At 41.2% G+C, this 26465-nt stretch overlaps 1 protein-coding gene across 2 annotated transcripts in view; it reads right to left on the reverse strand.

The window, feature by feature from the left end:
- The window catches only part of PSTPIP2 (proline-serine-threonine phosphatase interacting protein 2), an 87844-nt gene that overhangs the window by 38073 nt on the left and 23306 nt on the right, over positions 1-26465 (reverse strand). For both annotated transcript variants that reach the window (XM_049900576.1, XM_049900577.1), the window contains exons 2-3: positions 11406-11506; positions 4634-4711 (exon numbers count right to left, since the gene is read on the reverse strand). In XM_049900576.1, coding sequence (XP_049756533.1) covers positions 4634-4711; positions 11406-11506 — 179 coding nt within the window. The remainder of the gene's footprint in view (positions 1-4633; positions 4712-11405; positions 11507-26465) is intronic.

Genomic DNA, 26465 nt, shown 5'->3' on the forward strand with positions numbered 1-26465 from the left:
TGTGTCCCCCAGAAATATGTGTCAACTTGGCTAGGGCATGATTCTCAGCATTGTGTGGTTATCCACCATTTTGTGATCTGGTGTGATTATCCTACGTGTTATAAATCCTAACCTCTGTGATGTCAATGAGGCAGGATTAGAGGTAGATATGTTAATGAGGTAGGACCCAGTTTAAAGGGTTAGGTTGTATCTTCGGTCAATCTCTTTTGAGATATAAAGGAGAGAAGCAAGCAGAGAAGAAAGGAACCTCACACCACTAACAGGGAAGCAACAGGAGTAGAGCCTGTCTTTGGACCTGGGGTCCCTCTTCTGAGAAACTCCTAGACCAGGGGAAGACCGATGACAAGGAACTTCCCCAAAGAGAGAGAAAGCCTGCACTTGGAGCTGGCACCCTGAATTTGGACTTCTAACCTCCTAAACAGTAACAGAATAAATCTTTGTTAAAGCCATCCACTTGTGGTGTTTCTGTTATAGAAGCACTAGATGATTAAGACAGCTGAGTTCTCTGCTTAGACTCTCCAAAGGCTGAAATCAAGGTGTCAGCCAGGCTACATTCTCATCTGGGGGCTTGACTGGGGAAGAATCTCATTATAGGCTCACTCAGGTTGTTGGTAGAATTCACTTCTTTGCAGCTCTAGGACTAAGGGCCTCAGCTTCTTGCTAGCTGCCGGCTGGAGGCTGTTCTTAGCTCCTAGAGACTGCCTGCATTTCCTAGCAGCCTACCAACATGGCCATGTACTTCATCAAGCCATCAAAGAGCATCTCTAGAACAAGTCTGCTAGCAAAATGGAGTCTTATCTAATGTAATCACAAGAGTAACATCCCGTTACCATATTGTGGACATGGAAGACCATGACTCATTTTTCATACCTTCTCTCAATAGCACCCTCTCTCTCTTTTATAACCAGCTTCCCATTGCCTACCATAACCCTACAGTTCCTGAAGTAAAGCCCCCTTTGAGGTGACTTGACCATGGGAATGTTCTTGCTCGTTGCTTCCTTCATGGAGGCTGATCTCATTGTGCTCACTCCAGCCACTCGAGCTGGAATGAGACTTTGTGAATTCATAGTCCTCTAGCCACAGCAGCATAGGATCATGGATCATTTTGTGTATGTATTGATACCTGGAAATACTGCAATTTTTCAAAGTAAAGCCATTATAATTTTCAACTGGTCCCTCCTTTTAGCTACCTCACTTTTACCTCTCTATTTATCCCAAGATAAAGGGTATTTATTTCTCCCTGCCTATTTTCATACAAATATATCCACCAATTATTACAAACACATCAAGAATAAAAACATAATTGTACATCTTCATCCACTTTACCCATCTTATGATACAATTTCAAGGAGTAGTAATGCACTAGAAAAGTGTCCTTATCCAAACAAATGCATCAATGGCTTAGAGAATGAATGAGCATTGCTGAAGAGTAGACTTACTGCTGTAATTATTGAGAAAGAAAAATGGTTATGGATGCACATACTATGGAAAGTATCTCCCTACAGGAGTTACGGGATCCAAAAGCCAGCTCTATAGATAAGTGGTGTCTGTTTATTGTCTAAAATCAATATGAACTCACATTTTTAAAGTCTGTTCCCTGGAAGGGCCTAGAAATAGTGACTTCTCCATGACAATGACTAACCCTAGACCTGAGAGCCTGCTCTGTAAATACGATTAGCCAAGAAAAGGAACCAGATATCACTGATGAAATAGCTGACTCCAGGTTTCAGGCAAGAAAAACAAAAAACGAGCTTCAGATATCTTGTGGTAGAAAGCAAGGAAATTCTCAGAGGCAGGTCAAAAGACACAGGAGTCAGCTTAATGATTCCCACTGGCCAAAGTTGAGGTAATTTGAGATCAAAAATAAAAATGACCGTAATTAAATATAATGAATATATGAAAATCTATGAGTGTTTAATAATACTTAAAACTGAGAAGGTGAAACAAAACAAGCAAAAACCATCATTTATTATCATTGAAGACAACAATTGCATCAATACCTTAGTCTTCACTTGGTAATTAAAAAGGAAGTAGACATTTAAACTCCCATCCCAATAGGAACTATATTTCAGGGTAACTAACATGGGGTTGCCATGAATTGGGGGCTAGCTCAACAGCAGCTAACAACTACAACAATAATAACAACAACAACAAATAGACACAGTTGATACAGGAAAGCTCTTCTTTACAGGAAGATGCCAACTACTAAGTGTAAAAGGAATGCTAGAGTTAGAAAAATCACCATTTTGCAATCCAAATGAAATAACTTCTTCAGGCAAAGATCATCAAATGGAAACACAGAGACTAGGACAAGGTAAAGCAAACCGCAAATATACGCACACACTCAAAAATTTAAAAATAAAAGACTTTTTCAGGATAACTGATTGGCTCAAATTCTTGACACTCTTTGCAATGAGAAGTGGGGGTCCATGTTTCCTCCTCTTAAATCCGAGGGGGCTCTTTTCAGACAAAGATAAGACAAGCCCATAACACAAACAGTAACACATTTGAGGAAAGTGCTTCTTAGTTCAAACAAATAGACAAGACCAATTGGGCAACTCCTGTCCAAAAGCAAGACGAGAAAGCAAGAAGGGACAGGAACTGGACAAACGTACACAGAGAACCCAGGTGGAAAGGGGAAGAGTGGTGTCACACTGTGGGGATTGCAGTCAATGTCACAAAGCAATATGTATATAAATTTTTCAATGACAAACTAACTTGAGCTGTAAAGTTTCACGTAAAGAGCATTAAAATTAAAAAAAAATCCAAGGGGACTTCAACCATGAGTATGGCAGAAGTGATGCTATGTGACTTCTGAGCAGGGTCATCAAAGGCCACACAGCTTCCACCTGGCTGTCTTGGAATGCCCACTCTCTGGAGGCACCCTCTTGGGACACTTCCTCTCGTTACCCGGCTACCTTGCTGTGAGAAGCTCAAGTGGCACGCAGAGACCACATGTGCTTATTCCAGTGACAGCCCCAGCTGATCCCAGCCTTCTAGTCCTCCAGCCAAGGGTCCAGATATGTCCATGAAGAAGCTTCCAGATGAGTTTAGGCCCCAGACTTTGAGCCTTCCCAGCTGAGCTGACATTGTGGCACAGAAACAAGAGATCTGCCTCCCTGTTGTGTCCTGTCCAAATCCTTGTCCCACAGAATCCATGAGCATAATAAAATGGTCATTTGGAATGGTATGTTTTATAGTACTAGTGACTGGTACAATAACCAAATGCAATACGTGAATCTTGTTTGGATCCTAGTGTGAAAAAACAGCCATAAAATTCATTCTTAGGACAATTAGGTACATGAGAGTTCAGGGTCCTATGCTTTTTACTTTTGCGTATGTTTGAACATTTTCATAATAAAAGCAATTTAAATATTTTCACAAAAAAATTATATTAAGCAAATATGACAAATGTAAATAATTATTAAACTAGGTGACAAGTATACATCTGTTTATTATGTCATTCTTTTTACTGTTCGGCGTATATTTTAATCTTTCATTGTAATTGTCAAAATAAAATAAAATAAAATATAATCTATCAATCAGTTAAGAAACTCTCCTTGAAGAAATGTCCTATGTCTGAGGGTAATAAGCTTTTAGGCTTATGTACAGTATTAATATTTTAAATATTTTCCAGTGTTTTACGTTTTCCTCCCTTCTCAGTAATCCAGTGTCTCTCTTTGCAGTGTGGGATGGATGGGTGTGTGTGTGCGTGTGCGTGTGTGTGTGTGTATGTTTGCAGTAGAAGCAAGAGAAGGGAAGAGGAGGAGTAGTGTCCTGTCTGTCCCATTAGGATGACTGAGGGGACATGACCTCTGGGCATCCCTGCAGCTGTCTGCCATACAGCCAAAGCAGCACGTGGATAAGTACGTGGTGTGATTAGGTCTACAGAGAAAGGGCTTGAACTGCTCCTCCAAAGACTCCTTCAACATCCTCATGTCAGGAAAGGAATCTAGAAATTCCCATATAAGCAGGACCAATCACGTAATTTGTGGGGCCCAGTGCAAAATGAAAATGCAGGACCCCTTGTTTATAAATTATTGAGAATTTCAAAATGGGGACAGCAGAGCTTAAACCACATATACAGCCCTTCTAACTGGGGGGTCCTGTACAACTGTCCATGAAGTAGCCCTGCAAAGGAGGCAGTATGTTCCTAAATAGGCGCCATGTCCTGGTCATTTCCACATCCTCAGAGTACTCAACAAACAATCAAAGAATAAATAATTGCGGGAGCGAAAGTTCACTGTGGTGGTGAGAACTATAAAATGGTACAAAGAGAGACACCACAAATATACACACACACGTGTGTGCGTGTGTGTGTAAAACAAACAAAAAAAAACTCCTCCATTTAATTTCTAGCATAAAATTACAAATAATATAACCCTATCTATGAAAAGTATGAATAGGAAAGGGCTTGAAGGGAAATTGTGAACATATAAATAATGGGTTGGGGCGTCTTCTTTCTGCTTTTCTATATTTTTCACCATTTGAAATAAGAAAAAAAAATACTTGATTAAAAAATTATTTTCACTCAACACACTGCATCCTACTGCCGAACTCTGTCTGCTGAAGTGATGGGAGTCTCTGGGCCATATTAGCCAGCCTGAAAACCAGAAAGAACTATGGCACCTACTTGATCTCAGACTGTCCAAATGGCTTCTTCCTAGAGAGGTTGAGCAGGTCTTTGCCATATTTCTCTTCAATTGCTGCCCTAAGGGGAACAGAAGAGAGGGTGATAAGTCCTTTTCAGGGCTGACTCATAGCTAAGACGCACATGGCACTCCCCTTGAAGACAACTGCACCTTCGACATTAGATGCTTGGCTATAATGACATTCTCTAAAATGCAGTCCTCTGGCTTGCAAAAAGACCAGAAGATCTTCATCTACAAGGTAGTCTTCGCCAGCTACAAGTCCACAGCACAGACTCTACAGCAAGACCAAACATGACTCCCTAGAAACCACAGGTTAGTATTTTACAGACTAACTTTTCAAAACCATCATCCAAGAATTAAAAAGAAAAAGGTGGGGTAAGAGATATTTTCATCAAATTTCCATCAAATGTTACACCCCTAAGGCCCAACCTTCCTCCCATCTTCCCTAAGCCTGTCCTTTCAGTTCAAATACACATGTAAACTGTGCCAGAAAGAGTGAGAACTTCAGAATATAAACTCTACAGTTGGTATGTCTCACAAAAACAACTGATTGTTACTCAGTGTTATTCAAGTCTAAAGCACTAAACACTCTCCTTGCCCCCGTTCGATGTTCTCTGTCACCATATGCACTTTTTGTCCCAGCCCTAGTCTTATCTAAACCATATTATTAGCTGAGGGTGCTTTAGGCTAGTCTAAGGATCTCTGGTAGTGCAATGGTTAGGCTCTTGGCTGCTAACCAAAAGGTCAGCAGTTTGAACCCAACAGCAACTCTGTGGGAGAAAGACCTGGTGATTTGCTCCTATAAAGATTGTTGTTTTTAGGTGCCACAGAGTTGGTTCCAACTCATAGCAACTCTATGTACAAAGGAATGAAACACTACCCGGTCCTACGCCACCCTCACAATCCTTCTTATGCTTAAGTCCATTGTTGCCGCCACTGTGTCAATTCATCTCATTGATGGTCTTCCTCTTTTCACTGACCCTCTACCAAGCATGATGTCCTTCTTCTGGAACTGATCCCTCCTGACAACATGTCCAAAGTATGTGAGACATAGTCTCGTCATCCTTGCTTTTAAGGAGAATTCTGGTTGTACTTCTTCCAAGACAGATTTGTTTGTTCTTTTGGCAGTCCATGGTACATTTAGTATTCTTCTTCAACACCAAAATTCAAAGATGGTAATTCTTCTTCGGTCTTCTTTATTCATTGTCCAGCTTTCACATGCAAAGGAGGTAATTGAAAACACCATGGCTTGGGTTAGGCGCACCTTAGTTTTCAAGATGACATCTCTGCTTTGCAACACTTTAAAGAGGTCTTTTGCAACAGATTTGCCCAATGTAATGAGTCTTTTGATTTCCTGACTGCTGCTTCCAGGGGTGTTGATTGTGGATCCGAGTAAAATGAAATCCTTGACAATTTCAATCTTTTCTTTGTTTATCATGATGTTGCTTATTGGTCTTCCTCCAATCCTGATGCCCCCTTCTTCTTCATACAGTCCAGCTTCTCAGATTATTTGCTCAGCATACAGATTGAATAGGTATGGCGAAAGAATACAACCCTGATGCACACCTTTCCTGACTCCACACCACACAGTATTCCCTTGTTCTGTTGGAATGACTGCCTCTTGATCTATGTAAAGGTTCCTTATGAGCACAATTAAGTGTTCTGAAATTCCCATTCTTCGAAATGTTATCATAATTTGTTATGATCCACACAGTCAAATGCCTTTGCATAGTCAATAAAACACAGGTAAACATCTTTCTGGTATTCTTTGCTTTCAGCCAGGATTCACCTGACATCAGCAATGATATCCCTGGTTCCACGTCTTCTTCTGAATCTGGCTTGAATTTCTGACAGATCCCTGTGAATATACTGCTGTAGCTCCTTTTGAATGATCTTCAGCAAAAATTTACTTGCATATGATACCAATGATACTGTTCAATAATGTCCACATTCGGTAGGATCGCCTTTCTTAGGAATAGGCATAAATACAGATCTCTTCCAGTCAGTTGGCCAGGTAGCTATCATCCAAATTTCTTGGCATAGATAAGTGAGTACTTCCAATGCTGCATCCATTTGTTAAATATCTCAACTGGTATTCCGTCAATTCCTGGAGCCTTGTTTTTTTCCAATGCTTTCAGTGCAGCTTGGACTTCTTCCTTCGGTTCCATTGGTTCCTCCTTATATGGTACCTCTGGAAATGGTTAAACGTCAACCAATTCTTTCTTGTATAGTGACTCTGTATATTCCTTCCATCTTCTTTTGATGCTACCTGAGTAATTTAACGGAAACCCTGGTGGCAAAGTGGTTAAGCGCTACAGCTGCTAACCAAAAGGTTGGCAGTTCAAATCCACCAGGCTGTCCTTGCAAACTGTACAGGACAGTTGTACTCTGTCCTGTAGGGTCACTATGAGTCAGAATCGACTCGACGGCAATGGGTTTACGAGAGTCATTTAATATTTTCCCCATAGAATCCTACGATACTGCAACTCAAGGCTTGAATTTTTTCTTCAGCTCTTCCAGCTTGAGAAATGCAAAGCATGTTCTTCCCTTTTGGTTTTCCACTTCCAGGTCTTTGCACATGTCATTATAATACTTTACTTTGTCTTCTCAAGCTGCCCTTTGAAATTTTCTGTTCAACTCTTTAACTTCATTTTTTCCTTTCACTTTAGATACTAGATATTCAAGAGCAAGTTTCAGGGTCTCTTCTGACATCCATTTTGATTATAGCCTAGAAAAGCCTTTGGGGCAGTTCTACTCTGTCACATGAGTCACTGTGAGTCAACAATGACAACAGGCTAGTTGTCTTAGTTATGAAGTGCTGCTATAATAGAAACACCACATGTGGATAGCTTTAACAAACAGAAATTTATTTTCTCAGAGTCTAGGAGGCTAGAAGTCTGAATTCAGGATGCCAGCTCCTGGGAAAGACTTTCTCTCTTTGTCAGCTCTGGAGGAAGGTCATTGTCATCAATCTTCCCCAATCTAGGAGATTCTCAGCAGAGGGACCCTGGGTCCAAAAGATGCACTGTTCCTGGCACTCCTTTCTTGGTGGCATGAGGTTTCTCTCTTCTCTCCTCACTCCTCTCTTTTATATCTCAAAGAGATTCACTCAAGATACAACCTAACCATCTAGATTATGTCCTCCCTCATTAACATAGCTGCCTCTAAACCTGCCTTATCAACCTCATAGAGGTTAAGACTTACAACACATCAGATAATCACATTAGATCACAAAATGGTTGACAGCCACACAATACTGAGAATCATGGCCTAGCCAAGTTGATACATACTTTGTGGGGGATACAATTCAATCCATAAAACTAGTCTACCCCACTTTATTTTAAAATTTAAAAAATCATACAAGTAATAAATGAACACATTTTCACTGCAAAAGATTCAAGCAACAAAAAACTATATAGAATAGTGCACAAAGGTGCCCCTTCATGCTCTTCTCCAATCCCACTTCTCTCCCCAGGGATAATCACAGTTTATTTGGCACAGGAATAATTACTTCCTAAATGATCCTCCTAAGATTAAGAAAGTTTATGAAAATGATTAAGAGGATACTGGTTTCAGGCTTAGACCATTTTAGATGTTTGGCAGCACCCTATGGAAAATCAGATAATTAGCACTATTGCCCACCTCCCATGTCCTTAAAGAGAAAGGAAAGTTGTAATGGGATGCCATTGCCATCAACAATCTTGAGTATAAAAGTGAGATGTCCGTCACCTCAAAGAAGGAGGAACAATGGCCAGTTCTCTCTCTGTTCACCCCTCCTAAGACACACAATATCATGGATTGAATTGTGTCCCCCCAAAACATGTGTTGTAAATTCTAACCTCTATGCCTGTAATTATAATTCCATTTGGGAATGTATTGTCTCAGCTATATTAATGAGACAGGATTGATGTAGGGTGTATCTTCAGTCAATCTCTTTAGAGATATAAAAGATTAAACAGGTGAGCAGAAACAGAGATGGTGTAAGATAAATGCCAAGACACATAGAGATCTCCAGGGAACCAGGAACCAGAAGCTAAAGAGACAAGGACCTTCCTCCAGAGACAAAAGAGAGAGAAAGCCTTTCCCTAGAGCCAGCACTCTTAATTTGGACTTCTAGACTCCTAAACTGTGAGAAAACAAATTTCTTTTTGTTGAAGCTATCCACTTGTGGTATTTCTGTTATAGCAGCACTAGATAACTAAGAAAAGGACCACCCCTGGGGCAGCTCAGAGATCGGCAGAACTGTTGGAAGGAGCACAGAAAGCAGGGCCTTCTTGGTTTCAAAGGGTGGGGCTACGGTCTCCTGGACCCAAGGTTTGGGCCACAGCCTCCTAGGTTTCAGAGTCTGATGTTCACTAACTTGGTTCATTAAGGTATATCAGGGGAATGGGATGACCATCCAAAGTTGAGAGGATGGGACTGCCAGAATCAAGGGGGTAGGGTCACCACTCAGCTGCACTAGGAGAATGGGGCTACCTAAAGCTGATGGAACAGATTTGCCATCCTAGTAGACCTGGAAGGCAGGGCTGAAGCCCAGAGGCAAGGGGTCTCCACCCAGAATCCAGAAAGCATGGCCAACGCCCAGAGTCTGAATGTTGAGGCCATTGCCCGGATGGTTTCAATGAGGACAGGGTTGTTTTCAAGGCTTGAGAACTAATGTAAATTGTTCTGCTGGGTTTTAGACTTGCTTAGTGCCCCTTATCCCTTCTTTCCCTCCAATTTCTCCCATTTGTAATAGAAATGTCTACCTTGTGCCTGTTCCAACATTGTACTTTGGAAATAGATAACTTGTAGTCTAGATCTCACAGGTTCACAGATGAAGAATTTTGTCCCAGGATGGACCAGACCTAAAGTCCCACCCATATTTGAGTTACATGAGATGAGATTTTGGGCTTGGAGTTGGTTTAAGACTTTTGCAGTGATGTGATGGGGTGAATGTGTTTTATATGTGGCAAGGACATGAATTTGGTGAGGGGGCCAAGTAGAATGTTATGGATTGAATTGTGTCCCCCAAATATATGTGTTGTAAGTCCTAACCTCTATGCCTGTGGTTATAATCCCATTTGGAGTAGATTGTCTTTGTTATGTTAACGAGACAGGATTAATGTAGGGTGTACTTTGGGTCAATCTCTTTTAAGATACAAAAGAGATTAAACAAGCGAGCAGAAGCAGAGATGGGGTAACATAGATGCCAAGATACATGGAGATCTCTCAGGAACCAGAGAGCAGGAGCTAAAGAGACAAGGACCTTCCTTCAGAACCAACAGAGAGAGAAGGATTTCCCCTAGAGCCAGTACTCTGAATTCAAACTTCTAGCCTCCTAAAAAAAATTGTGAGAAAATAAATTTCTGTTTGTTAAAGCCATCCCTTTGCAGTATTTCTGTTATAGCAGCACTGGATAGCTAAGACACACAGTGTGGCAGTGCTCTAGTCCCCTTGTACCTCTGTAACAGCTCAAAGACAGAGGCCTCATTATAAAGGGCTAGGCAACCACTGTGGTAAGTTTGGTCATTACCTAATATTCTCTTGAGAAGAAAATAAAGAGATTTTATTGAAAACACTCTGATGCTTCCAAGTTCTGCAACTATCACTCACTGCCTTACAACTAGAGCCTGTTAATTTTTTTGGGTACTGGCAAGGGTCCTCATCTTTGGCCAAAATCCCCCTTCAAGCGCTTTTTCAGCCAGAATCACTGAGAAATGGAGTATTCTGGATGAATAAAACTTTCCACAATATTAACTTACCCCATTAAGTATAGAACTAAAAAAAAAAAAAAAAAAACTTACGCATTAAACAAGAAAAAGAAGGAAACTCCTCTAAGCCATGCCAGTTTCCCACAAACCACCAAGCTCCACTACCTGCTGGACCATTCCAAAATCTGCCCCTCCACATTTCCCACAACTCCCTTACCCTCAGCCGGCTCCGAGTCAGGGTCTGCCCACCTCTCATTCCTGCCTCCCAGTCAGGGGCAGATTACCCAGTAAGCAAGGTAAGCACAGGCTTACTTGCGCTTACTTACTAATCTATAGTGAAAAATTTCACATGGGTTTCACCACATCTTTGTGAAATTGGTCACTACAGATTAGTAAGTATACACAAGTAAACACGTGCTTACCTTGCTCACTGGGTAATCCATTCCTGCCAGGGATTCTAAATTTGAAAATAGGCTTTGATTCTATGGGAAGGTGTTTGGGGTTGGCAGAGACACAGATTCCAGCCATACCTAGAAGCAGAATCTTCGATGTGGTGAAAAAATGTGAAATTGTTCACTAAAGATGATCTGGTAAGCAAGGTAAGCACTGGGCTTACCTTGACTATGGGATAATCCGCCCCTTCTCAAGCTCCCATTCTCCCACAGGTATCTGGAAACTCTTCCCCTATCAACCCCACCTTACTCTCTGAGGGCTGCCTCAAGGATCTCTTCCTCCATGAAACTGTCCCTTCTCTTGCCAATTCTTCACAACCTCCCTCTCCCCTGAGGCCTTTCAGTGTTACGCAGCCACACCACTTGGTATTTTAATATATTCTGTTTGCTTTACCACTTATAAATCTTATCTCCCAAACTGGTTTCTAAGAACTTTAGTGCAGGATTATCATTTACTTCTTGGGTACCATCCCACAGCAGCTAGCAGAGGGTCTTGTGAACCATTAAAAACAAAAGAAAAAAACAGTTCATTGTTCCTCATTCATGTGGGAGAATCTTGCCTCCCAACCCCCTGGCCCCCAGTCTTCAGAGAGGAAACATCATTTTACCTTTCTTTTAAAAAATCTTCAAACTCTTTGCAGCTCTTGCGGCCATTGTTCAGATGCTGGACCATGGTTTCATAGCCGATGGTGCTGAGGATGTCCGAACTCTGCAGAAATGAAAAAGACAACCTTGTGTCAATAAGGAAGGGCATGGACAGCAGCCTTGAGGCCTGAGGGGTGGAGGAAGAGGTCAATGAGAGATTTCTGGAAATATTTACCTCCTCATGAGACCAAGACAAACAAAATAGAAGAAGAGCACACATAGCTGTAAACGGGTTTTTAAAATTATGAAACTGAGGAGCCATAGAACAGGAAGCAAGTGGCAGAGAATCCAGAGGCACATGGATGAGGGAGCTGGCGGAGCCCGAGGCATGTGTGCTCTGTGTGCTGGATGCATGGGCTAAGTCCTGGAGGAGATGGAGAAGGAACCACGTGCAGGGTGCCCACATCCAGCCTTCTGCTTCGTGCTTCTTCATACTGCTGAGTGGAAACTGACACACATTATAGGTCCGTTTTAACTAAGGACTATAAAAATTTTCCATCGTTTGCCCGTCAGTTTGTCTCACTGTGGTGGCTTGCATGTTGCTGGGATGCTGGAAGCTATGTCAGCAGAATTTCAAATACCAGCAGGGTTACCATGGTGGACAGGTTTCAGCGGAGCTTCCAGTCTAAGCTAGACTAGGAAAAGGGCTGGTGATCTACTTCTGAAAATTCACCAACAAAAATGCCATGGATCATGATAACAGTATAGTATCTTATACAGTATCTTATATAGTATCTTCCCTGGGTTGGAAGGCACTCAAAATATACATGGCCTCAATAATGGACTGGAGCATGCCAACAATCACAAAGATGCCGCAGGACTAGGCAATGTTTCATTCTGTTGCACATGGGGTTGCCATGAGTCGGAGCTGACTCAATGGCAACTAACAACAATGACAAAATTTTCACTTTGTCCTTAAACTTATCACAGAGCTTGACCCTGACATTTCTTCCCACAGCCAGTTAGCCCCATCTGAGGGTCAATGGCATCTCTGCAAAAAATAAGCAGGTCTGTGCTGAGAGAGACCCTGGGAGTGGGAGTGTGGGCCTGGTTTCCCACTGTCAGCAGGATAGGCACCCCAGCAGCCTGCATGCTCCTGCAGTCAGTGGCCCCAATTTTGGAGAAGGAAATTTTTTTTTAATTAGCATCTTATTCATATTTTATTCTACTGTGCACTCTGAGGCTGAAGATGCCTCTACTGTGCTAAGTCCCCTAAACGAGTAGCCCAGATGCAGTACATTTAAAAAGTCAAAGTTCCCTTGGCTATCCAAACCAACAAATCAGGGGCTCTAAACAATACCAGGAGGCATTAAAAGGTCGATGGCAGACTTCTCACCTCCCATGCAGGAGATCCGGGTTTGATTCCTAGCCAGTGTATCTCATCCACAGCCACCACCCATTTATCAGTGGTGACTTGCATATTGCCATGACACTAAACAGGTTTTGGCAGAGCTTCCAAACTAAGACAGATTAGGAAGTCTGGTGATCTACTTCCAAGTATCAGTCAATGAAACCCTATGGATCACAATGGTCCAATCCACAATTAATCATGAGAATGGCACAGAAACAGGCAGTATTTTGTTCCAGTATGCTTGGGGTCACATTCAATGGCAGCACACAATGACAAACAGTATCAGAGTATCCCCCTAATGGCTGAGTCCCTGGTTTCCATCCCCAAATGAATGCAATAGGTAATTCTATTTTATTTTCTATTTTATTTTTAACAAGGATTCTCTGAATTTTTTTTCTTTTGCTTTTTAGATGAAGGTTTACAGAGCAAATTAGTTTCTCATTAAACTATACATATATATATATATACACACATACATACTGTTTTGTGACACTGGTTACCAACCCCATGACATGTCAACACTCTCCCTTCTCGACCTTGGGTTCCCCATTACCAGCTTTCCTGCCCTCTTCAGCCTTCTCGTCCTTGCCCCTAGGCTGGTGTGCACATTTAGTCTCATTTTGTTTTATGGGTCTGTCTAATCTTTGGCTGATGGGTGAACCTCAGGAATGACTTCCTTACTGAGCTAAAAGGGTGTCCGGGGGCCATATTCTCAGGGCTTTTCCAGTCTCTGTCAGATCAGTAAGTCTGGTCCTTTTTAATGAATTAGAATTTTGCTCTACATTTTCTCCAGCTCTGTCTGGGACCTTCCATTGTGATCCCTGTCAGAGCAGTTGGTAGTGGTAGCTGGGCATCATTTAGTTGTGCTGACTTAGTCTTGGGGAGGCTACGGTAGTTGTGGTCCATTAGTCCTTTGGATTAATCTTTCCCTTGTGTCTTTGGTTTTCTTCATTCTCCCTTCCTTCAGATGGGGTTGGACCGGTAGAGTATCTTCGACGGCTGCTCAACAGGTAGTTTTTTTAATAGACTGTTGCCTGATCCAGACTTCTGTCCCTTAAGAAAGTTGGCTAGGCTGCCTTAGGTTGTGCCCTGGGAAGCTTTGAACTTCCCCCACACCCAGTGCAGGCAGAGTGGACTATCCCTTCCCAGATGCCCAATCTGCAGAGGGAGGTGTAGCTCTGCAGAGGGCAGGTGGTGGGGGACCCCTGAAGATACCTCTCTACCCAGCCCTGGACACTGGAAAAGCAGAATATGTTCACTTTTCATGATAGTTTCGCTGAGCAGACAGGATCCCAGAGAGACCCACCAGGACCAAGGTCTGGGGCTGATTAGCACATGGTATTTGAACACTTAACTGGCCTTAACTCACAGTGCATTTTAAAAACAGGTTTAAATAATCGTCATAAATTTTGCATGTGGGTGTATAAATAAATCTGTATCAGAAATTAGTTTAATTCTGTTTTGTAGCTGTTGCTGAGCATAAATTTAGGCCTCGAGAAGCCCAAAGAAACACAGCGTTCATTACACCAACCTCTTTTTTTTCTACCAAGGCCTATTTTCTCCAGTTGCCCCTCATACACACACCCTCTGTCTTAGTCAGGTGGGCTTCTTATTGCCCTTGAAATGCTGTCCTCGGCTGCAACTCTAAGACAATGCTTACATTATCCCCTCCTCATTCCAAATCCAACTGGCTCTCAACCCTCAAACCCCAGGTATCCTGGAAGCCCTCTCTGAGTAGCCCCAGTGCTTCCACCTCTGGGCTATCAGAGCACCCAGCATCTGAATTTGGTGTTTGGTATGACTCATGTAAGTAGCCTTTTTGTCCCAACTCTAATACAAGTCTCTGGTGCTTCTTCCAAGTTATTTACTACCCCTGTCCCCTCCTTTTCAAAAAATATAGCACATCAAAGGTCCACAGTAAGATTCCATAGAATGAAAATGCCTAGCGTGTTCCCAGCCAGATGTATCAGAAGAGGACAGTAAAAACAAAGACCTTTGAGTGAATGAATGAATGAGCGAATGAGTACAAAGGGCCAGTGTTGATTGGTAGACACAAATGCTTTGTTCTTCTCAGGGAAAAGTACTTGGTTTCCCTATCTTATGATGCTCATTTGGAAAAGGTGGTTTCCATTTTCTTAATCAAGGGTGTGGATAATCTTTGAGCTGGACTAGGAGGGTAAATTAATGAGACCAGAGTTTCCTGGAAACAAACCAAAACACCAGGCCTCCCAGCCACCAGCCCTGAAAAACCAGAATTGCTGCTTCAGGGGGGTGGCTGGGCTAAAGATACCCCCAAACCAAAACCCAGCGCTGTCGTGTTGATGCCAACTCATAGTGACCCTATAGAACAGAGTAGAACTGCCCCATAGAGTTTCCAAGGAGCACCTGGCAGATTCAAACTGCCAGCCCTCTGGTTAGCAGGCATAGCACTTAACCACTATGCCACCAGGGTTTCCAAAGATACCCCCAGCAAAGTAAATTCCCAGGAGAACAAAGAGTTCCCAAGGTCAAGTTTAAAGCAGAGGAGGATTTGGCCTGGAAACTGCTGGCTGTGCTACTCAGAGGGCATGGGTGGTAAGCTCTGGCTGGCAAAGGAAAGAGAACAGCATGGCCCCAGTGTGCAAGCCTGTATGCACCAAGATGGCATTATGGATCTGCCATCAGAAGTGAGTGCTCCAAACCTATAACCCCAACAACCTTATCCCGTGATCAGAGCCCTCTACACAATAATCCTGGCTTCTCTTTCCCAACTTTTCCCACACTGATCTCTTCCTGCCCTCCAAATGGGCAGTGCACATTTCTACCCCTTTGCACCTTTGATGCACATGCTTTGCACTACTTTTACACACATTTTTCCTTTGCACACACCTTTCCCTCAGTGGAAATGGGATCTCTTCCCTCTTCACTTAAATCCTGTCTCTCCTTCAGGGCCAGTTCAAACCCCATTTCCTTTCTGAAATCTTCCTCAAACAATCCATCTAATAGTCCCCTCTCCCTCTTCTGAATGCCTGGAGTGTTTAATGTCTATGCTTCTTATTTGGCTCTTAGCATATACTACTTTGTATCATTAGTTAATGTCTTTTTAGAAGTTAGTTAATTTCTTCATGAGTATCTGGATTATGGCCATCTTTTATCACCCGTAGTAGCTTCCATGTTAATGGATGCTTGAGAAAGGGCTGTTTTGTGTACCATATACATACAAAGTACTCAAAAGGACACAAAGCTAGCAAAGATACAGAGTTTTTGCAATCAAGGAGCCTATCCACCGCTTAGGGAATCCGTGAAAGACATGTAGATAAAACAAGCATGTATGCACAAGGAAAATTAGAGAACAAGAGAACAAGATAGTATGTAATAAAAGATTATACAGAGAAAATAAGCAATGAATGCAGTAGAGAAGGGAGGACAGACTGGGGTCATCAGCAAAGACAAGAAATAAGATTTAAACTGAGTTGTTTAAAATGATTCGGATTTATATAAGGGAAATTAGAAAATATTCCAAACCAATCAATAGTGAAAAAACAACACATCAACATTTGTGAGATGCAACAAAACAACGCTTAAAGGGAAATTTGTAGCTCTAAACGCTCATATTAGAAAAGAAAAATACATTTTAATACTAAAGATCTAAGCTTTCACTTTAAAGAGCTAGGAAAAGAAGAGCAAATTAAACCTACAGTAAGTAGGAGGAAAAAAAAAAAAACTTTGACTTTGCATTGATTCTGACTCATAGCAACCCTATAGGACAGAGTAGAACTGCCCCATATGGTTTCCTGGTAGATTCCAACTGCCAACCTCTTGGTTGGAAGCTGTGGCTCTTAACCACTACGCCACCAGGGCTTCCAAGTAGGAGAGAGGAAATAATAATAGTGGAACACAATGAAGTAGAAATGGACAAACAATAGAGAAAACTAATGAAACCAAAAGTGAGTTCTTTGAGAAGATTAATAAAATTGATAAATCCATATGTAGGTTGATTGGAGAGAGAGCACAAACTACCAATGTCAGGAATGAAAAAGGGGGTCATCAAATCGGAGCCTAAAGATATTAAAAGAATAATAAAGAAATATTATGAACCACAATGAAATATCCTTGAAAGACACAAATTACCAAAACACAAACAGAAAATCTGAATAGCCCTGCATCTTTAAAGAAACTGAATACATAATTTGAAATCTTTTCATAAAGAAAACATTGGGCTCCAATGTCTTCACTGGTGAATTCCATAAAACACTTAAGAAGGAAATAACACCAACCTTACACAAACTCTTTTAGGAAATAGAAAAAGAAGGAATACTTCTCAACTTGTTTTATGAGGCCAGCATAACCTCATCCCCCCGGCCAAAAAACGAGGGCATTACAAAACAAGAACATTACAGACCACTATCTCTTGTGATCAGAGATGTAAAAATTTGTATCACAATGTTAACATAAATCCAGGAATAAATAAAAGTATAACACGTCATGATTCGGTGTGGTTTATCAAAAAAAAAAAAAAAAATGCAAGGTTAGCTTAACATTTGAAAATCAATGTAACTTATCACATTAACAGAAAAAAAGAAAAATCATAAGATCATCTCAATAGATGCAGAAAAATGATTTGAAAAACTTCAATGCCCCTTCATAATAGGAACTCAGCAAATTAAGACTAGAGGGTAACTTCCTCAATCTGATAAAAAGCATCTACAAAAAACCTGCAGCTAACATCCTACCTACTTAATGGCGAAAAACTGAATACTTTTCTCCTAAAATCAGGAGCAAGGCAAGGATATCTGCTCTCACCGTTTCTATTCATCATTGTATGTCCTAGCCAGAAAAGAAATAAAGAGCATACATATTGAAAAGAAAGAGGTAAAACTGCTTTTATTTGCAGATGTGATTGTATACATAGAAAAAGCTGATGAATTTACAAAAACAAAACAACTAAAACTAATAAATAAATTTAACAAGGTTACCGGATACAAGGCCAATATACAAAAATCACATGTATTTCTATGTACCAGCAACAAAGTAAATTTTAAAAATTTTAAAACATCATTTACAATACGCATACCCTATGACCCAAAACTCTACTCCTAAGCATTTACCCAAGTAAAATGAAAGCATATGTCCACAAAAAGCCTTGTACAAGAATGTTTGTTGGCATTTTATTCATAACAGCCCCAAACTGGAAACAGCCCAAACGTCTAACGACTGATAAGTAGATAAATAATTTGTGTTATATTCATATAATGGAATACAACTCAACAATAAAAAACAAAGAACTCCTGATACATGGAACATGGATGAATCTCAAAAACATCATGCTCAGTAAAAGATGCTCATCATGTGCCGTCCAGTCAATTCCTACTCATAGCGACCCTATAGGACAGAGTAGAACCGCCCCATAAAGTTTCCCAGGCAATAATCTTTATGGGAGCAGTCGGTCATATATTTTCTCTCAACAGTGGCTGGTGAGTTCAAACCCCCAACATTTCAGTTAGCAGCCTAGCACTTAGCCACTATACCACCAGGGCTCCTTAAAAGATGTGAGACAAAAGTATTTACTGCATGATTCCATTTATATGAAGTTCTAGAATAGATAATACTAATCTACAGTAAAAGGAAATATTACAATGATTACCTGAGTCAGGGAATAAATTGGGGGTTGACTGGGAAGAGTCATGAGTACAGTTTCTGGGGTGACGGAAATGCATACACACTCATGTGACCCGCATCCCTGTCAACATATGTCTATACAGGTATGGGCTGTGTGAGGGTATGTATTTCTCAAAGCTCATCATTCTGTGCATTTCAACTTATGTAAATTACATCTAGAAAAAAATTAAAAGCGCCCCCCCAAAAAAGGTTAAGATTCAGAGGAATAATGCCAGCCATCAGAAGGAACACGGGAAGCAAACCTTGAAAGTAGGTCTGCTCTTGGAGTCCTAGCTGCAGTGGGAAGATGAGAGTAGAGGGAGAGGAGAGAAGGAGTCTGGGAAAGACAAGGAAGGCAGTGACCAGGGCCAGCTTAGGCTGTTAAGTGGGGATCTGAGAACAGATCCAAGCATCCGGCAAACCTCCCAAAGACCTAGAATGTAAGGTTTAATAACATTCAAATTATAAAAGAAAGAAATGGCATTCAAGTTTTAACCAATGTATTATTCCTTTCATCAAAAACCACTTAACACAGGAGACATCTAGCTCAATTGGCATAGCATAGCCTATAAAGAAAATGTTCTACATCCCACCGTGGTGAGTAACAACTGGGCTCTTAAAAGCCTGTAAGCAGCCATCTAAGATACACCTACTGGACCCATCCAGGATGGAGCAAAGGAGAATGAAGAAGACCAAAGACACAAGGGACAGATTAGCCCAAAAGACTGATGAACCACAACTACCACAGCAACCACCAGACTGAGTCCAGCAGAACTAGATGGCGCCCAGCTACCACCACTGACTGCTCTGACAGGGATCACAATAGAGAAACCCAGACAGAGCTGGAGAAAAATGTAGAACAAAACTCAAACTCGCAAAAAGACCAAACTTCCCAAAAGAAGATTGATGACAAGGACCTTTCCCAGAGCCAATAGAAAGAAAGCATTCCCCTGGAGCTGGCACCCTGAATTCAGACCTCTAGTCTCTTAGAATACCTAATATCCAATTTTTGTTTTTGTGACAATTTCACATTTCATGCGTTATTCCATAATTTTTTACCTTAACACTTTTTTGCTGGTATTTTAAAATTTAATCCTTAGTATGTGACCTCTACCAGAAATTTTGACAGTAGTGAAATATCATTTATCATTAGACTTCCCACAATAAAATCTAATAACATTGTTGAAATAGGAAGGTCATTATCCTTCATTTCTATAGGATTCATGACCTATTTCACCAATAATGTGGAGGAAATCATATTCAGTCTTCAATGAAATCTGTTCATTCATTAATGCATACATGTCTTCTTTTCATGTCCATTCTTGAGAAGTTCCTTTAGACTTGAAGCAATACTTCCTATGCTACCCCTGTTCTATCTGAATTTAGGATTGGTTTATCGTGGCTTCTATTGCAACTGACAGAAGTGAGTCTCACAGATCTTTTGTTGGCATGAAAAAGAAAAGATAAATCAGTGGAAGTTTTAGTTTAGAGGCAAGGCTTGATTTTAAGAAGCAGATATATATACTTGATTTGAAAAGCATTGGTGAGCTAAGGAGAGGACTGGAATGGACAGAGTGTTGTAGTTTCTTAGTAAGTGGAAGCATTGAGATTATTTTGGTCAAGTTGAGATGGGCTTATTGGAGAGGAATTAGATCAGAGGTAAAGAGTTCATGAAAGACAATATGTTAAATTATTCAAAAATGAATAATTTGTATCTTGGGAATACATATGAACTGAATGAATTTTGAACAGGAGGGAAAAAAAGGCAGCAACTGGATCTGATGGTGATTTAGATATGTAGTATAATGACATGAAGGAGTCAAGAATACTGAAATGTCAGTCATTCTTTATTATTATTGATAACCCAAGTGCCAGAGCCTAATTTCCCTCTGCTTCAGTATGGACCGGATTTAGTGACTCATATCTAATAAATAAAATGGAAATGATGGTGCACAACTTCCAAGACTAGGTCACAAAAGGCATTGGGGCTTTCCCTTTGCTTTTTTTCTTGAGGGTTACCTCACTCCTAGGTGCTGAGAACACTTAAATGGCCCTATGAGGGATCTATGTAGTGAGGTGCTGAGGATCCCTGTCAACAACCAGCAACAAAGTGAGGTCTCCAGCCAATAGTCATGAAAATAAGCCTTCTTGGAAATGGATCCATCAGCCTCAGTCAAGCCTTCAGGTGACTGTAGCCTTGGATGACATCTTGCCTGCAACTTCATGAGGGACCTGAACCAGCCCCACCCAACCAAGTTGCTCCTGAATCCTGACCCACAGAAACTGTGTGGAATAATAAATGTTCGTTGTTTTTAGTTGCTAAAAAAGAAAAAACAGACTTACTGGTCTGACACAGACTGGAGAAACCCTGAGAGTCTGGCCCCTGGACATCCTTTTAACTCAATACTGAAGTCACTCATGAGGTTCACCCTTCAGCCAAAGATTAGATAGGTCTATAGGGCCAACAATAACACACATGAGGAACATGCTTTGTAGTTCAATCATGTATACAAGACTAACGGGCACACCAGCCCAAAAGCAAAGACAAGAAGGCAGGAAATAACAGGAAAATTGGACGAATGGAAACAGGGAACCTGCGTGGAGAAGGGGAGAGTGTTGACACATTGTGGGATTGGCAACCAATGTCACAAACCAATTTATCTATTAACTGTTTAATGAGAAACTAATTTGCTCTATAAACTTTCACCTAAATCACAATTATAAAAAAAAAAATCACTTACAATTTTTTAAGACATGACTCCCAGATACCCTTTTAGCTCAGTAGTGAAGTCACTCCTTAGGTTCACCTTTTAGCCAAAGATTAGACAAGCTCATAAAACAAAATGGGACTAAAGGGGCACACCAACCCAGGGGCAAGGACTAGAAGGCAGGAGGGGACAGGAAAGCTGGTAATAGGGAACCCAAGGTCGAGAAGGGAGAGTGTTGACATGTTGTGGGGTTAACTAATGTCATAAATGTGTACTAGCTGTTTAATGAGAAGCTAGTTTGTCCTGTTAACTTTCAGCTAAAGTTCGATTTAAAAAAAAGAAATAATCATCAGTAAGTTTTTAAATTTTAATTAAAGAGAAATTGTATGGGTTATCTATTTTATAAAGTGTTTTTTCCACTTAAAACATACTGGACCACAATGAAATATCACCTCATCCCCATTAAAATGGCAATGATCAAAAAAAAAAATGGAAAACAAGTGTTGGTGAGGTATGGACAAACTGGAACCTTCATCCATTACTGCTGGGAATGTAAAATGGTGCAGCCACTGTGGAAAATAGTTTGGAGGTTCTTCAAAAAGTTGAAAATAGAATTGTCATACGACCCAGCAATCCCAACCCTAATCCCAATCAATATCCACAAGTAGTGAAGGCCCAAACACAGACACCTGTACAACAGTGTTCACTGCAGCACTTTTCACAACAGCCAAAAGGTGGAAACAATCAAAATGTCCATCAACAGATGAAAGGATAAGCAAAATGTGGTATATATGTTGCTAGAATTGAAGAAGGTTCTTGCCTCTCACTTGTCAAGAATGAGCAGGTAGGGCACAAAGAGTTTTCCACACCAGCAAAGCTTTATTGAAGAGACTTGTGAGCAGAGACAGGAGGTTCTAAGCTATGCTTACCTCTGCCTCACAGAACAAAAGACTTACCTAGGTTTTTTAAAGTTTTTGGTCGTAAAAAGACTCATGTTTACTCATAGGCATAGGCGGGGATATGTTAATTACAGTGCGCCACGCAGCAGCTTTCTAAGATGGCTCCTGTCCCGGAAGCCTCTGAGATTCATGGCAGGACTTATTTTGGGGTGTCACGCCTGTGCAGTCTCTCGCTCCCAAAGTTTGATTCCCAGCTGAGGCTGCAGCCCTTCACTGCCCCTGGTGGAAGGTCACACTGCGGTCACAGGTGGATGTTATGGGCATGTTCCTAGGGCTGGTTTTATCCAGCTGTTTTCTGATACCCTGCCCCATTGTTCTGGGGAATGGCTTTGTTTCTGCGCCCTGGCCCATTTCCTGTTACTTTGTTACTTTAATTTATTTACGTGAATTGCAGATTTGGTGGCTCCTCTGTTTCCTGTCTTACATACATACAATGGAATATTATGCAACCATAAAGAGAAATGAAGTTCTGATCCCTGCCACGACATGGATAAACTTTGAAAACATTATGCTGACCAAAATAAATCAGTCACAAAAGGACAAAAACTGTATAATCTCATTTATATGAAATAAGCAAATATACAGAAAACAAAGGCAATTAATGGTTACCAGGGGTAAAAGGGAGTGAGGGAGGAAAGGGGAGTTTTTTTTAGGGGGTGCCATGAATTGAATTCTGTCCACCCAAAAATGTGTGTATCAATTGGTCTGGGCTGTGATTCCCAGTAATCCGTGATTTTCCTATTCATTGTAAATCCTGCCTCTGTGATGTTAATGAGGGAGAATGGGCAGCAGTTGTGTTAGTGCGGCAGGGCTCAACCCACAGGATTAGATTGTGTCTTGAGGCAATCTCTTGAGATATAAAAGGTAGAAGCAAGCAGAGAGACGGGGCACCTCATACCCCCAAGAAAGCTGTGCCAGGAGCAGAGTGTGTCCTTTGGACCTGGGGTCCCTGAGCCTGAGAAGCTCCTCGACCAGGGTAAGATTGATGAGAAGTCCGACAGAAAGAAAAAGCCTTCCCCTGGAGCTGACGCCCTGAATTTGGACTTTTTGCCTACCTCACTGTGAGAAAATAAACTTCCTTTGTTAAAGCTGTCCACTTGCAGTACTTCTGTTACAGCAGCACTAGATGACTAAGGCAGAGGGCATTATGTTAATGCCAGTGGAATATCTTGGAAAATAATAGCGATAATACTGGCACAAGATGAAAAATGTAATCAATGTCAAAAAAAAAACTTTTTTTAAGACAAAGACTGTACCAGACCCAGCCGTGACCACATGTGTGCCACACCCAGCAGATATGTGAGCCAAAGAACAATGAAAATAGCCTTGTCATGAGCACAACAGCAGGCAGTCATGACTGTAAGGGGGTGTGGGTTCAAGGAGGAAGTTTCTGTGGGCCACAGGGTGAAGGTTAATTCCATTGCTTGCCACCTCCCCAACTCTAGCCACAGCGCTAGAGGTCTGGTTTCCTTAGCCAAGACACAGGTACCACACCCCTCCTTCCTCCTCAGCCCTGAGCACCGTGCTATAAGAGCATCTGACAACTTATTTCTATGCTCTTTCTCTACTTCTTCTAGCCATTGCTAGGCTCTGGGCAGAAGGCAGAAAGAGCTCAAAGGAAGCAAGGAGTGGCTGCATGCCTCCAATGCCACCATCGGGATACAGGTGGATGTTGCCAACAGAGCATCCCCACATTTGGTTCAATGCTGCGTCTCACGCCCACTCCTATCATGATGTCTGCTACACGCTCTCTAGAAATGAGCTCCAAGGACCACCTGTACCAGGAACACCAGGTGGCTGGTTAAACATGCAGACCCCTGGGGCCTCACCCCAGACCTGCTGATTCCAAACCTAGAATGGGCTACAGAAATCTTCACTTTTTATATTCCTTCCAAATGATTGCAGTACAGTTTGAGAACGGTTGCCACTGAAAATATAAAAAGAGCAATCATGATTCCTCCCTAGAGAAGCTTACAACAGGAAAGAAGCAGGATACTTGCCAAGAAACTAGAGGACACAGCTGAATAGAGAGGTGAGAGGGAATGATGTTAGAAAAGTGCAAAGGAGAAGAGTCCAAAGAAGACTCTTCACGGTTTAGCATTTCGTTTTAAAACCTCAAATTTTGAATAAAAAATGCAAATTGGCATTTTTTGTTTTTAGAGTTCTGTAAAGAGGAGGCTGCTTACTTCGCATTACATACAAAGGTGGTGTTTGTTTGTCCCCTGGGCATACAGTGTATAAATGTGTTGCACCTTGCATTAAAGGGCCACAAAATGTTCCATAAACACAATGAGACAAGAGCTATTTCCATGTTCTACAGGTGGATAAAATAAGACACTAGGAAGAAAAAGTTCTCCTTATCACTGCCTCCAACCACAATGAAGTATCTTAACTCTCAACCAACAATATTATCCAAATCTTACAGTTAGCTATTAAGAGCTATATGACAACAGTAGAATTGGGATAAAGACCAAGGAGTTCATTTAACCTCCCTACCCTTTCAATCCTGGTCTTACCCAAAGAGGTAAGTCTTACCTTATCTGTAAATATGCATTAATATTAATAATTATGTCTAACACACATTGAGCACTTGCTATGTGCCAAACAGCATACCAACGATTTTATGGGGACTATCTTGTTTAATCCTTAAAACAACTCTAGGACACAGATATCATTATTATCTCCAATTTATAGGGCAGGAAACTGTAAAGGCTCAAAGTCTGTATTTTTAAACCACTAAAGTCTGTATTCTTAAACTACTCGATGACCCAGCCTCTCTTAGGTCAAGAGATGTGAGGACAAAAACCACAACTAACTTTTGTCAGTTAGTCAATTTTTCTGCAGTCCTAATGAAAAGCACCCAGGCTTTCATGCCAGGCCTGGATTTGGGTCCCAGTTCCACCACTTACAAATTATGTGACTTTGAGCTAATAGCTCGATCTCTCTAAGTGTCTACTTACTAGACTGTAAAACGGGGGTTGTTAGAAAGATCAAAAGAATAATGTACTTCAAGTTTGTCAGATGCTTCACAAACTGATTAAAAAATTCCTTGAAAGGAATTTTTCAAGATGGGGCCACATAAGCAAAAATGGATAAGTGATAGGACCATGTGAATTTGTCAGTGAAAGCCAACGATGATATGCAGCATGTTAGAATCCTCACCTTCCATGCTGGAGACCTGTGTTCGATTCCCAGCCAATGAACCTCATGTACAACCACCACCTGTCTATTAGTGGAAGCTTGTGTGTTGCTGTGATGCTGAATATGTATCAGCAGAGCTTTCAGACTGAGATTAGGAAGAAAGGCCTGATGATCTACTTCCAAAAATTAACCAGTAAAAATCCTATGAATCACAATGGTCCAATCCACAACTAGTCATGGGGATGGCACAGGACCAGACAGTGTTCAGTTCCACTGTACATGGGGTCACCATGAGTCAAAGGCCAACTCAACAGCAACTAACAACAACAAATCTGTTCAAAAATATGTATTTTGCAATCTGAGAAAACACTGGGAAGGCGTCAGACATATCTCAGCAAGGGATATAAAACCGTCTTCAGGGTTTTCAGCCATGCTCTGTTACAGATTGAATTGTGTTCCCCAAATATATATGTCATAAATCCTACTCTACATGTGGTTACAATCCCATTTGAGAATACAGTTTTCTATGTATGTCAGTGAGGTAGTATCAGTGTACAATGTGTCTTAAATGGATCTCTTTTGAGATTTAAAAGAGCAGATTAAGCAAGCAGCAAGCAAGCAGAGATGGGGAAGATATATGTCACATCACACGAGATCTCCAAGGAACCAAGAGGAGCTAAAAAGAGACAAGGACCTTCCCCAGACCCAACAGAGAGAAAAAGCCTTCCCGTATAGCCAGTGTCCTGAATTCAGACTTCCAGCCTTCTAAACTGAGAAAATGAGTTTTTGTTTGTTAAAGCCACCCAGTTGTGGTATTTCTGTTGTAACAGCACTAGTAACTAAGACACTGTGATAAGCCTAAAGTCAAAGTCACTATAATGGTGTGCCCTTCAACTTTCTCTTAAGCAGTAATAGTGGATTATGAAGGCAATAATGAAATCTCACCCGAGTTCCTGCTTCAGCATTATTTTATAAGCCTACAGTCCACTCTCCTCACTTCCTACAACCTTTCCTCAAACATCCCCAGCTTCACATCTGACATTTTCTCAGGTCTAAATGTCTCTAATGTCAAGTCATCAGGTCGATTAAAAAGGTAATTTCACTCAATTAAATTAAGTGAGAGGGCATCCGAGGAAGTTACTGTGCAAGGCAAGAACATATTAGAAAAAAATGTTTTCTTAAACTACCGGAATATGCACCAAAATGTTGAAAGTAATTCTCTTCTTA

The sequence above is a fragment of the Elephas maximus genome, chromosome 11 (assembly GCF_024166365.1).
Source record: "Elephas maximus indicus isolate mEleMax1 chromosome 11, mEleMax1 primary haplotype, whole genome shotgun sequence".
In the NCBI taxonomy this organism is placed as follows: domain Eukaryota; kingdom Metazoa; phylum Chordata; class Mammalia; order Proboscidea; family Elephantidae; genus Elephas; species Elephas maximus.